General features: G+C 43.4%; 1 protein-coding gene across 6 annotated transcripts in view; it reads right to left on the bottom strand.

The window, feature by feature from the left end:
* LOC144688839 (dedicator of cytokinesis protein 7-like) overlaps positions 1-14849 on the bottom strand; it is a 207841-nt gene that overhangs the window by 149463 nt on the left and 43529 nt on the right. For 5 of the 6 annotated variants that reach the window (XM_078555826.1, XM_078555828.1, XM_078555830.1 and 2 more), the window contains 3 exons: positions 12912-13012; positions 10428-10521; positions 9944-10106 (listed from right to left, as the gene is read on the bottom strand). In XM_078555826.1, coding sequence (XP_078411952.1) covers positions 9944-10106; positions 10428-10521; positions 12912-13012 — 358 coding nt within the window. The remainder of the gene's footprint in view (positions 1-9943; positions 10107-10427; positions 10522-12911; positions 13013-14849) is intronic. The other variant, XM_078555827.1, reaches the window with a different exon arrangement.

The raw sequence follows: 14849 nt of genomic DNA, 5'->3' as shown, positions 1-14849 counted from the left end.
CATGGGATAAAGAATACATTCAAAAGGGGCAGGAAGTGTGTGTCTGAAGGCAGAATTACAATCCAAATCACCTTCATTTAACTAATCTCCAGAGCCACATCAACATCAGGACTCCATTCAAACATCTGAGAAAAGCAAAGGTTATTTTCTTTTAAACATCCTCTACATTTAAGAAGGTCAAATGGAGGGAAGAGACACTGGTCCTCTTGTGTACTTCATGCTTGTATCCAATGCATTCATCAGATGCATTGTACTACCCACTCTAACTGTCCAGCCATGAGAAGAACACCAGTAAACCTGGCACTTATTGCCGAACCTTAGGTGCCCTGAAAAAGTAGTGATGGACCTTCTTGAAGCGGTCTGATATGTAAGCAGCTAGAGGAATTCCAGATCAGGATTATTGATCTGGAAGTCAAACTGCAGACACTGCACAACATAAAAGAGAGCAGGAAATAGCTGGACGGTTTTTTCCAGAAGACTGTCATGCCTCTTGGAATAGGGTTGTCTGTTTTGGTCAGCAGTGAGGAACAGGAGGATGCAACTATGAGTGAGGCAGGTAATTAGAACCAAGCAGACAGCAGTGGAGGAACCTCAGACTTGGCAATTGTCAAGCAGGTCTGAGGTGTTCACAACATGTGTGGACAAAAGCAAGGTCTGCAAAATGGGTGAGAAGGCTGGCCATGGCACCATAGTACAGGAAGCTGTTCAAGCAAGGGAAGCAAATAGGAATGTAGTAGTAGAATGGGACAGTACAGTGATGGGGATTGCCATCTGTTGTCTGCAGCAAAGAGCGAGAGTCCAGACAGCTGTGTTGCCTGCCAGGTGCCAGGGTTCAAGACATCTGCTTAGGTCTGGAGAGGAACTTGCAGTGGGAGGGGCAGGATCCAGTTGGCATGGTCCATGTAGGTACCAACGACATAAGCAGGACAAGGAAAGATGTTCTGTATAGTCAGTAGGAGAAGCTAGATACCAAATTAAGAAGTGGAACCTCAAAGGTAATAATCTCCAGATTATTACCTGAGCCACGTGCAAATTGGCATAGGGCAATTAAGATTAGAGAGATGAATGCGTGGCTCAAAGACTGGTTTGGGAGAAGTGCGTTCTGGTTCGTGGGACATTGGCACCAGTACTGGGGAAAGTGGGGACTGTACTGTTGGGACAGTCTATGCCTGAACCATGCTGGGGCAAGTGTTGTGAATCACATAACTAGAGAAGCAGAGAGGGCTTTGAACTAGAGGAGGAGGGTGAAGGATCAAGCTTGGGTAGATGTAGCAAATCAAGGAGTAGATTCAAGGCAGGAGACCATAATAGTAATATGGGAAATGAAGGTCATGGGAAATGAAGGTCATGGAATATCAGGAAGGAACAGAGAGATAAAACCTAAGAATTCACCAATAGTGAAAACTAGATGTTATAAAGATAACAAAAAGACAAAACTAAAGGCTTTGTATCTGAATGCGCATAGCATTCATAACAAAGTGAATGAATTGATAGTGTACATTCAAATAAATAAATATGATCTGATAGTGATTCCGGAGACGTGGCTGCAGGATGGCAAGGATTGGGTCCTGAATATTTAGGGGCGTATGACACTCAAGAAGAATAGGAAGCTAGGTAAAGGTGGGGGGTAGCACTGTTAATCAAGGATGGCATTTGTGCAATAGTTAGAGACGACTTTGGTTCAGGAGATCAGGATGTAGAATCGGTTTGGGTGGAGATGAGGAATAGTAGGGGAAAGAAGTCAACAGTGGGAGTGGTCAGCAGGCCCCCTAACCACGATGTAGGAATAAGTATACAAGAAGAAATATTGGGTGCTTGTGATAAAGGACAGCAATAATCATGGGTGATTTTAATCTACGTATAAACTGGAAAAATCAGATTGGCAGTAGTAGCCTGGATGAGGAGTTCATAGAATGCTTTCCAGATAGCTTCTTAGAGCAACACATTCTGGATCCAACCAGAGAGCAGATTATATTAGATTTGGTATTGTGTAATGTGACAAGATTAATTAACGACCTCAGAGTGAAGGCACCCCTAGGTAGCAGTGACCACAATATGATTGAATTTTACATCTAGTTTGAAAGGGAGAAGAGTGGGTGTAAGACTAGTATTTTAAACTGAAATAAGGGCAACTGTGTCGGCAAGAACGCTGAGCTAGCTGAAGTGAACTGGGATACTAGACTACGGAATAGATCAATAGAGAAGCAGTGGCAAACATTTAATGGAATATTTCAGAACTCTCAGAGCAAATATCTTCCTACTATAAAGAAAAATTCTAAGGGGAGGACTCACCATCCTTGGTTAGCTAAAGAAGTTAAGGAAAGCATCAAACTTAAGAAAAAAGCATATAACTGCAAAGATGAGTGGCAGGTCAGATGATTGGTCAGAATATAAAAAATGGCAGAGAATGACTAAAAGGTTGATCAGAAGAAAGAAATTAGAGTATGAGAGGAAGTTGGCTGGAAATGTAAAAATGGATAGCAAGAGTTTCTACAGGTATTTAAAAAGGAAAAGAGAAAGTGAGAGTTAGTCCACAAGACAGTGAGAATATGGAGTTAATAGAAGATAATAAGGAAATGGCGGATGAAATGAACAAATATTTTGCTTCTGTCTTCACTATAGAGGATACAAAAATCATTCCAGTAATATATGTAAATCAAGAGCTACAAAGGAGGGGGGAACTTGGCATAATTAACTTCACTAGTGAAGTGGTACTGAGCAAACTGAAGGAGCTGCGGAGCTGACAAGTCTCCGGGTCCTGATGGACTTCATCCTCGGATCTTAAAAGAGGTGGCTAATGAGGTAGTAGTTGTGTCGGTGTTAATTTTACAAAATTTGCTAAATTCTGCAAAGGTTCCATCAGACTGGAAAGTAGCAAATATAAGCCCTCTATTCAAGGAGGGAGGAAGGCAGAAAACAGAAAATTATAGGCCAGTTAGCTTGATGTCTATAGCGGAGAATGTGTTAGAATCGATCATTAAGGAGGTTATAGCTGGGCACTTAAAGAAATTCAAGGTAATTGGGAAGAGTCAGCATGGTTTTGTGAAAGGGAAATCATGTTTAACCAATTTATTGGAGTTCTTTGAAGGAGTAACATGCGCTGTGGATAAAGGGGAACCTGAAGATGTGCTGTGCTTGGATTTCCAGAAGGCATTTGATAAGGTGCCACATCAAAGGGTATTGCAGAAAATAAAAAACTTATGGTGTTGGGGGTAAGATATTAGCATGGATAGAGGGCTGGCTGGCTTGCAGTAAACAGATTGTAAAAATGGGTCTTTTTCTGATGGGCAGATGAGTGGAGTCCCGCACTGGTCTGTGCTGGAGCCTCAACTTTTTATAATTTATATCAATGACTTAGATGAGGGGAGCGTAGGCATGGTAGCTAAATTTGCAGATGACACAAAAGACAGATAGGAAAGTATGTTGTAAAGAGGAAGTTGCAGACAGATATAGATAGGTTGAGTGAATGGGCAAAAACCTGGCAGCTGGAATATAATGTGGGAAAATGTGAAGTGGTTCACTTTGTCGGGAAAAGTAAAAAGCTTAGTATTACTTAAATGGAAAACGGCTGCAGGATTTTGAGGTGCGGAGAGATCTAAGGGCAGAATTTTCAGGTCGGCGTGCCAACCCACTCGAGCGTAAAATAGCACGTGACGACGACGGGTGAACCTCCCGACATCATCCCGCACTCGCGCAATATTTCAGTCAGCAATTAAGCCCATTAAAGTTTAATTGTCCCTGATTTTTCGTGGTCCTTCCAACCTCATGGTTGGCAGATGGGCAAATCAGCCAGGCAGCCTTTGCATTTTTCATGATACCTCATTCAAAGGCAGGATGAGGTTTCTGTTATTAAATTTATTAAAAATCTATGGACAGAATTTTTTATTGTATATGTTCAGGTGACTGTTTGTGATGCTTGGGCATTCTTGATCTGATTTTAAAATCTTTATTTAATACGTTCGAAGTCTTCAGCTCCCTGAGGTAGCTCTCTGCCTTCAGGGAACTTTCATTTCACGCTCGCCCATGCCTACGTCAGCACCTGCCCTCCTCCAGCCCCCACCCCAGCAGCACTGAGCATTTCAGCACGCACTTCATCATGGCTGGTCATTAATTGGCCAGCCAGCGTGAAATTGCAGTCGGGGGCCCATTCCCTGGCTGCTCCAGGAACCACCCGTCACGCCCACTACCAACCTGAAAGTTCTGCCCTAGGTGTTCTAGTGCATGAGTCACAAGATGTTAATATGTAGGTACAGCAAGTAATTAAGGCGGCTATTGGAATGTTATCCTTTTATTTCAAGAGGAATGGAACATAAAAGTAAGGATGTTATGCTTCAGTTATACAGGGCATTGGTGAGACCACATCTTGAATATTGTGTGCAGTTTTGGTCTCCGTAAATGCATTGCAGGCAGTTCAGAGGAAGTTTACTAGGTTGATACCTGGAATGAGCGGGTTGCCTTATGAGGAAAGGTTAGACAGACTGGGCTTGTTTCCACTGGAGTTTAGAAGAGTGAGGGGTGATTTGATTGAATTACATAAGATCCTGAATAGTATTGACAAGGCAGATGTGGAAAGGATGTTTCCTCATCTGGGAGAGCGCAAGGGGGCACTGTTTTCCATATGAACTAGGAGCAGGAGTAGGCCACTCGGCCCTTCAAGTCTGCACTACCATTCAATAAGACTGAACTGATTGTAACCTCCCATCTATCCCCTGATAACCTTTCACCCCCTTGCTAATCAAGGATCTATCTAGCTCTGCTTTAAATATATTCTAAGACCCTGCTTCCACTGCCTTTTGAGGAAGAGAGTTCCAAAGACTCTCAACACTCAGAAAAAAAATTCTCCTCATCTGTCTAAAATGACCAATCCTTTATTTTTAAACCGTGACCCCTAGTTCTGGATTCTCTCACAAGAGGAAACATCCACTCTATATCCACCCTGTCAAGACCCCTCAGGATCTTAAAGGTTTCAATTAAGTCACCTCTTACTCTTCTAAATTCCAGTGGATACAAGCCTAACCTGTCCAACCTTTCCTCATAAGACAGCCTGCCCATTCCTGGTATTAGCCTAGTAAACCATCTCTGAACTGCTTCTAACGCATTGACATCTTTCCTTAAATAAGGAGACCAATACTGTACACAGTACTCCAGGTGTGGTCTCACCAGTGCCCTGTACAACAGAAACATAACCTCCCTACTTTTGTATTCAATTCCTCTTGCAATCAACTATAACATTCTATTAGCTTTCCTAATTACTTACTGTATCTGCATACCAGCCTTTTGTGATACATGCACTAGGACACCCAGATCCCTATGAATCTCAGAGCTCTGCAATCTCTCACCATTTAGATAATACGCTTTTTTAAAATTCTTCCTGCCAAAATGGACAATTTCACCTTTGCCCACATTATACTCCATTTGCCAGGTCTTTGCCCACTCACTTAACCTATGTCACTTTGTAGCCTCCTTTCGTCATCTTCACAACTTATTCTCCTATCTCTGTGTTGTCAGCAAATTTAACAACTATATCATTTGTCCCTTCATCCAAGTCATTTATATAAATTGTAAAAAGTTCAGGCCCCAGCACTGATCCCTCTGGCACACCACTCGTTAAATCCTGCCATACAGAAAAAGACCCATTTATGGCTACCCTGTTTCCTGTTAGCCAGCCATGCCAGTATACTGCCCCTACACCATGAGCTTTTATTTTCTGCAATAACCTTTGATGTGGCACCTTATTAAATGCCTTCTGAAATTAGGGGTCACCCTTATAGGACAGAGGTGAGGAGAATTTTTTTTCTCTGAGGGTTGTGCGACTTTGGAATTCTCTGCCTCAGAAGGCGGAGTCATTGAATATTTTTTTTTAAGGCAGAGGTAGATAGATTCTTGTTCGGCAAGGGAATCAAAGGTTATCGAGGGGTAGATGGGAATGTGGAATTCGAAACACAAAGAGATCAGCCATGATCTTATCAAGTGGCGGAGCAGGTTTAACAGGCCAAATGGCCTACTTCTGCTCCTATTTCGTATGTTCGTATGATTGAATGACTTGCTAGACCAACTTCAGAAGACAACTGAGTCAAACACATTGGAATGGGATTAGAGTAAGGGTAAGGATGGCAAGTTACCTTCCCTAATGGATATTAATGAACCAGTTGGGTTTTTACACCAATCCAACATCTACACACTTCAAAAATATCAATGAAAATGTGTTACGCTGTGCTGTGGGACTAGTTAATGCTGGGAGATTATCAATCCAACAGTCAAATGAGGAATATTTTGAATAAGTTTGGGACCCAGCTTCAAATTGTAAATTGCCCATATTACTGCAACCCAAATATTCAGGTTCTAACCACAAGATGGCAGAAGACTAAATATAATAGGTGCTAGCAGCTAACTTGATGTAAAATTGTCTCCCAAAAAACCCGAGAGGAAAAATCAGCCAGGGCTCCTGTTCTTCATTGTTGTGCAGTCACATCTGCTAAACATTGTCCATGTGAGGAAAGGATTAGGCGCAACAATGGTACTTCGGATGGTTAAACATCCTGCCGACACTGACCATTTGAGTCCCGCACACTCGGTCCAGGCTCACAATAATTGACTGAATTATCAGAGGAAACCACCACCTGGGGAACCTGGACCTCGGTGACAGTTAACACATCGGGGATGGCATAGGGGATGTTTGTAAAAACAAAAGGACTCAGTGGATTGAGGCGTTAGGATCATATTTTATATAGGATCATATATTAATGATTTAGATAAGGGAATTAAATGTAATATCTCCACATTTGCAGATGACACAAAGCTGGGTGGGAGGGTGAGCTGTGAGGAGGATGCAGAGTTGCTTCAGGGTGATTTGGACAAGCTGAGTGAGTGGGCAAATGCATGGCAGATGCAGTATAATGTGGATAAACGTGAGGTTATCCATTTTGGTAGCAAAAACAGGAAGGCAGATTATTATCTGAATGGCTATAAATTGAGAGAGAGAAATGTGCAATGAGACCTGGGTGTCCTTGTACACCAGTCGCTGAAGGTAAGCATGCAGGTGCAGCAGGGTGTAAAGAAGGCAGATGGTATGTTGGCCTTCATAGCCAGAGGATTCGAGTACAGGAACAGGGATGTCTTGCTGCAATTGTACAGGGCCTTGGTGAGACCACACCTGGAATATTGTGTGCCGTTTTGGTCTCCTTATCTGAGGAAGGATGTACTTGCTATAAAGGGAGTGCAGCGAAGGTTTGTCTGACTGATTCCTGGGATGGCGGGACTGACATATGAGGAGAGATTGAGTCGGTTAGGATTATATTCGCTGGAGTTCAGAAGAATGAGGTGGGAATCTCATAGAAACCTATAAAATTCTAACAGGACTAGACAGGGTAGATGCAGGAAGGGTGTTCCCAATGGTAGGGGAGTCCAGAACCAGGGGTCACAGTCTGAGGATATGGGGTAAACCATTTAGGACTGAGATAAGGAGAAATTTCTTCACCCAGAGAGTGGTGAGCCTGTGGAATTCGTTACCACAGAAAGTAGTTGAGACCAAAACATTGTATGCTTTCAAGAAGGAGTTCTTGGGCAAAAGGGATCAAAGGGTATGGGGAGAAAGCGGGAGCAGGCTACTGAGTTGGATGATCAGCCATAATGAATGGCGGAGCAGGCTCGAAGGGCCGAATGGCCTACTCCTGCTCCTAGTTTCTATGATCCTACAGGATCCTACAGGATCCTAATTTGTTTCTAATACAGGCCTTAAATTTGTTTGCACATTATCAGCCAAAATCAATCCAGAACACACAAAACATCATGGTGGAATAACTTTTCAAATGGAGAATCTGCAAGGGGGTTTCATGGAATTCCCTAGGTATCTGCAGTTATTGACTAACGTGTTAGTCCTCTAAAGGTCATGTTCCCTCCCCGTGGAGCTAAGGAATCTCAGTATTTGCTGGAAAATTTCAATGTCATTACAAAGCACCATAACAGATTTCTAATTTTAATGTGAGAATTCAACTTTGCAAAGGAGCATTGCCTCAGAATGTTTTTATTTTCCAGTCGGTGTCATAATCTCAATAAAACCTGTGTGTGAGACACGGACCATCTACAACTGAGTGTTTAATGCAGCCTTTCTCCCATCCATCAATTTAAGATTCCTGGAATCCCTTCACTTAAACTGTACAGAGAAATTGAACTCCGCACTGAAATTTTCCCATTAATAGAGGGCTAAACCAAATGGGAAGAGGAACATTTCTTCTGTTCCCCAGGGCTCTCAGTTAATTTCACCCCACACACAGCCCCAAACAGCCAAGCTGCTGAGTTTTTTTATTTTTGAAAAAAACATACTTTATTCATAAAATATCTGAAAGAACATTACAAAATATTTCAAAATAGTATTGGGATGACCAGCTATGTCCAAGCTGTGTATCCATTCACCTGCTTGCACATTTTATATATCAAGCTGTACCTCCCAACACCAGAGGGTGAGACTAACTGCACCTCATCAAGAGGCTGCTGACTTTCAGTTTAATTTGGTTTTCCTTTGGACTTGGCGCCACAAATATCACATATTTTGTAAAGGTTCTAATGCAGTACACAGTATACTTGTAAACATACCCTGCCACGCCTTAATCTAAATATACCCTGCTACACCTAACCCTTAGCAATCGTGGTTTGAGATAGGCTGTTGGCTTGATTGGATAATTCAGATTTGCAAAAACAATCCAAAATTCCAGTAGATGGATTGGTCAGATTCTATTCGAGGTTGCAGTACTGGATTTACCAAGCACCTCAAATTCATCACAGTCAAATGCCGACATAATCTCCAACAGAATGTTAGAAATTGATGCTTACCCAATTACTTCCCAAACATTTCAATGTTAATTTCCATTGGGAAATTAGTGCCATTGAATCGTGAAACTAGCTGCTGTGTCATTGTGCAGCTCATTGGGAAAGAAGAACTGGAATAATTTATTCAAACTTTTAAACTTCCACACAGCCTAAGATTGATCAAAGCTTGGCTGAGGAGAAAAGTTATTTTGTGGTCAGTAGCTCAGACCCAACTCACCCTAGAAAACACAGCCACCTCCTCGCACTCTTGGCCAACGCCATCTCCCCGAGGTAAAGTTATTTCCATTTCCCTCAGACAATGTCATCTCCCCTCGCCCTCCAGGCCACGCCGTCTCCCCTCGCCCTCCAGGCCACGCCATCTCCCCTCGCCCTCCAGGCCACGCCGTCTCCCCTCGCCCTCCAGGCCACGCCGAATCCCCTCGCCCTCCAGGCCACGCCGTCTCCCCTCGGCCTCCAGGCCACGCCGTCTCCCCTCGGCCTCCAGGCCACGCCGTCTCCCCTCGCCCTCCAGGCCATGCCATCTCACCTCTCGTCAGACAATGTAATCTCCCCTCACCCTCCGGACCACACCATCTTGCCTCCCCTCAGACAATGTCATCTCCTCTCACCCTCCAGGCTATGCCATCTCACCTCCCCTCAGACAATGTCATCTCCTCTCACCCTCCAAGGCATGCCATCTCACCTCCCCCCAGCAACGCCCATCTCCCAATGCCATCTCCCCTCCCCTCAAGCACTGCCATCCCTTCCCCCCCACCCGACTACACAATGCCAATCCTGCTAGATAATGCCACAAACTTGTGCCTGCCCCCCACACTCCATTAACAGCCAGCCAGCCTCAAATAACACTGGCACCTCACCCTAGGATAACACCACCTCTGCATTCCACGCCCTACCAATTGGTAGACCACTGCCAATGGAACTCTGCCATTCTCAATGATATGAGCAGCACACACACACTGGCAGCAGCCGAATTTCCAAAGGTGTGTGTGCCTCGAACCTCAGCATGCTGGGAAATGTCAGGGGAACCACAGCAGAGTCACCCTGCTTCAATGTGTCCCCAACTATCATACTCCAGAATGAAACCATCTTGGAATGAAAGCTGCAAACTCCCACTTACCTGTACGTTGTGTATGGAGTGGAAACCCCTGGCAGAGGGAATTCTAAAACTTCCAAAGCCAGCTCCGAATTCTTATTATTTGATGACTTTAATTCCAAAAAGTCCGGGGTGAAACAAAAGGACGGAGTGTCTTTAACAGAGGTCACATCAAATCGGAAAACACCTTCAATCGAAAATAAAAAAACCTTGTTATCATACCTTAACCCAAGTGACACCCCAGTCCACACAACCCCATTCAACCTATCCAACAGTTGTATTTACATGCTGCACAGTCTGCTGCAATGTATAGTACCTCCAGGGACAAGGCAATTTATTACATATTCCCAGGGACCAGAGAATGTATTACCAGAGTGTAGAATTCCCAGGAACTGGGGGATGTATTACAAAGTGTGGAATTCCCAGGAAATGCTGGGTGGGGTGGGGGGGGGATGTATTACAGAGTGTAGGATTGCCAGGGCCCCATGCTGACCATATTAAAGGTTACCTGGAATCTTGCGCAGCCGCCTCAGTAAAGGTGATGGCTTTTTCTCATCTGTGATGAACTTCATCAGGTCTTCGTCACTGAGCTTATCTTCCTCCTGATCAGAGAGATAAGGATTCATTATCCAGATACAATTTCTCTGAGCAATCTGACAATGGAGCCATACTGAAGTACAATCAGACGACGAGTGCTCTTAAGTCACTGTGGGCAATGTGGGCTTTGGAATGATGAACCCCAGATATACCCTGAGGGGTTATGAAGAATTTGAATGCCTTTCAGCCCCAGGAGAATGAGTGCATTCAGTCTGTGAATGAGTGAGTTTGATGGGCTGAACAGGACTCTTGAGTGCAGTTCCTGAGGTTGGAATGACAATCTGCCAGATGCTGGCAGTGCCTGGTAGAACCCTTACCTGACCTCTGACCTTTACTGACCTCTGTGTGAGCGTGACTAAATAAAATGGTGGAAAGACAAAATATTCATAAGGACAAACATTCCACTCATCCAATTACATCAAGTAATTAAATCCTCTCATTTCAGAATGGGCATCGAGTAATTGCATAAATTCAGTCTTTTCAGATCAAAGAACTCATACATCAGAAAGCTCCCTGGCCTCCATCTTCTATGTGTTCAAAAGGCTAAGTCAGATCAATGTAGTATAATGGGTTAATAGAATAGTTATGGTAATGCGTGATGTATATCATGATATAATAGTGACATCAATAGTCATGTGCTAGAGACTCTGTGGGGCAGATGAAATGGTATCTACTCAAAGAGAGATGTGCCTACCTGGTAGCACATCATGCATATTGTGTATATAGTGTAAATGAAACAGTTTAAAGTAAGCCTCCACAGTCAGACTACAGTTACTCAAGATAAGATAGATCACACAACCAGCATATGAAACAATCAGTATTGTCTGTGAGTCATCAATAGATCGCCCAACTAGAGGTTAATGATAGTCTTTACAGGGAATAAAAAAGAAACTGCATTTATATAGCACCTTTCACGACCTCAAGACGCCATAAAGCAAAAGTACTTCATCGGCTGTTAGGTAAAATGTAATTGCTGTTGTAGGGAACACAGCTCCCAGTTTGTCCATAGCAAACTCCCATAAACAGCAATGTGATAATAACTACATAATCTGTTTTAATATTGTTGGCTGAGGGATGAATATTGGCCAGGAAAACTGACGATAACTCCCCTCTTCTTCAAACTGGGACCATGGGCTCTTTTACATCCAAATGAGAGGGCATACGGGGCCTCCATTATGGTCTCATCCATAAAACAGCACAACTGACAGTGTAGCACTCTCAGTGCTGCACTGGAGTGTCAGCCTGGTCAAATCTCTGGAGTGGGGCTTGAACTCATGTTCTTCTATAGAAATGCAAGTCTTTCTTTCTTTCTTCTGACTCGGAGGTAAGTGTGTCACCCCCCAACTAACAAGTCCATCAAATACTGAGGCTGTTCATCCATCACGATTCACTGAATTATGCGCACATTTATTTAAATGTTTTAAAAAGATAATGAATTATTTTGCTGACGCTGTTATTATAATCAGCAAATAAAACAACTGCCACTGATGTAGCATTTATAAATGTAGAAAAAATACTTCAGAGACATCAGGCAAACAAATGTTGAGCCAAAGAAGAATTGATTTGGAGGGTTGACCAAAAAGCTTGATTGAAGAGGTAGATTTGAAGAAGTATCGTAACGGAAGACAGGGAGAGGAAGACAGGCAGAGGAAGACAGGGGAAGAAATTTCAGAGTTTTTAAAAGGAGGAATGCATGACAAAGGGGGAAATGCACAGGAAACTGGAATCTGAAGAATGGAGGATTTGGGGGAGTGCAAATCCCAAAGAGGTTCTAGGATAGGAGAGACAAAAGAGAAGGACAACAATTTTAACTTAGACATATTGGGGGACAGGGACCCAAGCCCCTCCTCCCATTCCATGCACAAGGCCCAAAGCAGGAGCATTTCTGCACCTGGAACTCAATCTACAAATGTTGATGAGGCTGATTCCAGAATCTTCCATGGAGTCAGTTCATTACATCAGGTGGACATGATTTACGCTCTGACCTCCTACCGTTGAGCTCTCAATCCAAGCTTTACTGTCTGAATTTACACAGAGAATGGTCACTCGGGCAACGTCCCACAGGATTCCTATGTCTGTTGGACTATACTGTAGGGAGAGTCAGCAACATCAGAAGGGGAGGACAGAGAATTAAGAAGCTGTTTTTAAACGCACGCACACACACAGAAAGTGAAGTTCCAGGCAAGTAACAAAACTTACTAAAGAGGAAGTTTGCAGTGAAAGCAGAAACAGAGGTCAGTAAAAGTGCTACTAGGTCCAGACAACAAACTGCATAGGAAACACTGGGACTGCTATTGGCAACAATCAAGCCAAGCTGAAAGTAGTACAAGTCGTACCTGGGGAAAAGATAGACATCGAGTGTCACCCTGTTTGTTGCAGCGTGCAGTCACCATACCTGTTTATTGAACATGTTGAGATTGTGTTGTACGGATCCAAATGCGAGGATGTTATACTTGTTGTCCAGTGATCGTGAGTGCAACTCATTCCCACTGCCTACTTAGAACACACAGAGGAACAATTTCAGGAATTAAATGCACTCAGTTCCACTTTGTCAAAGATTAGCAGCTATTTCTGTTACTTTATTATTTGCAGAGTTCTGGGAAAAGAGCAAGGGAGCAGGATTAATTGTATAGCTCTTTCCAAAGAACCAGTACAGGGATGATGGGCCAAGCAGCCTCCTTCTATGCTGCATGATTCTTAAAGGTGGGGTAACATGTTCCTAACTCAACAGGGGTGAAGCCCACAGGAGCGAGTGGAATGCTGGTTTTACACACTGGCCAAGAATACTCTCTGATGACATCAGCAGTGAGTAAAACCTGGCAGGTGTAAATCCAGTGTTGTACCTGATCTCACCAATTTCCCAACTGGTTAAAATTGCCGTCACATCACTTAACTGTCCTGAGAGCCAGGCACTGACAGGAAACAGGCAAAACATCGGAACCCATGAGCTGATGCTGCCATGAGGCTATGGCCCTTTATTTTTGAAAATATGACATCTCAACTTTCAACTGACTGGAAACTTTGCAGTTTGAAATGAGACAGAACAAATTACTTAAAAATGCAAGGTCACCTTCCAAGCAAACAAGACACCCATGAGGAGTGTGAAAAAAGGGACGTATCTGATAATTCAAAGGCCTATCCAAACTCACTGTCTAAGGAAGAGACACTAAAATGCAAAGTGCTGGATATTGAAGCAATGGCTGCCCCAGACAGACTCACTCAAAACCCCTTGGAAATACACAATGGGTGAAGTATAACAGAGCAGGCTGTAGCTACCGCAAAGAGACTCCAAGTGACACAGGGAAGAAAGCTTTCAGCAGATGAAACAGGCCGAAGAGCTGTTCTCTCCCTCTCTCTCTTTTGAAACAAGTGTATTAACCGGTTAACCTCCCTGTCGCTTGCCATTTTAACACTCCACCCTGCTCTCTTGCCCACATGTCTGTCCTTGGCTTGCTGCATTGTTCCAGTGAAGCCCAACACAAACTGGAGGAACAACACCTCATCTTCCGACTAGGCACTTTACAGCCTTCCGGACTGAATATTGAATTCAACAACTTTAGATCTTGAACTCCCTCCTCCATCCCCACCCCCTTTCCGTTTCTTCCCCCTCCCTTTTGTTTTTTCCAATAATTTATATAGATTTTTCTTTTCCCACCTATTTCCATTATTTTTAAATCTATACCTGTAATGCCCTGTCAGTCTTTCCACCCCACCCCCACTAGAGCTGTACCTTGAGTGTCCTGCCATCCATTCTTAATTAGCACATTCTCTTAGATAATATCACCACCGTCAACACCTCTTTGTTCCTTTGTCTGTGACATCTTTTGATTATCTGCTCCTATCACTACTTGCTTGTCCCTACAACCACCCCCCCACCCCCAACTTCTCTCCCCCCACCCCACCTTAAACCAGCTTATATTTCACCCCTCTCCTAATTTTACTCAGTTCTGTTGAAGGGTCATGAGGACTCGAAATGTCAACTCTTTTCTTCTCCGCCGATGCTGCCAGACCTGCTGAGTTTTTCCAGGTAATTCTGTTTTTGTTTTGTATTAACCGGTTTGTAAGTCAGCTTTACTAGAAATCTACCAGCAAACCAAGGTCTCGTAATAATTATATCTTCTACATCTGACTGTATCCACGAAACCAGCTAATCCAAATCAGCTGCAATGTTTAAAATCTACGCCTCAAGGACAAGCAAAGGATACTTAATTGTATATTCTTTTAACTCTTTTTAGTGAACTCTAACTTCCCTTATCTCTGATACCTGTGTGTGTGTGTGTGTGTGTGAGAGAGAGACATCAGGTTTTTATTTTTTCTTCTTGGATTTAGTGGT

The sequence above is a fragment of the Cetorhinus maximus genome, chromosome 13, assembly GCF_964194155.1.
Source record: "Cetorhinus maximus chromosome 13, sCetMax3.hap1.1, whole genome shotgun sequence".
NCBI classification, from domain to species: domain Eukaryota; kingdom Metazoa; phylum Chordata; class Chondrichthyes; order Lamniformes; family Cetorhinidae; genus Cetorhinus; species Cetorhinus maximus.
The sequence above is the reverse complement of the archived record's forward strand: the minus strand, read 5'-3'. Positions and strand labels throughout refer to the sequence as shown.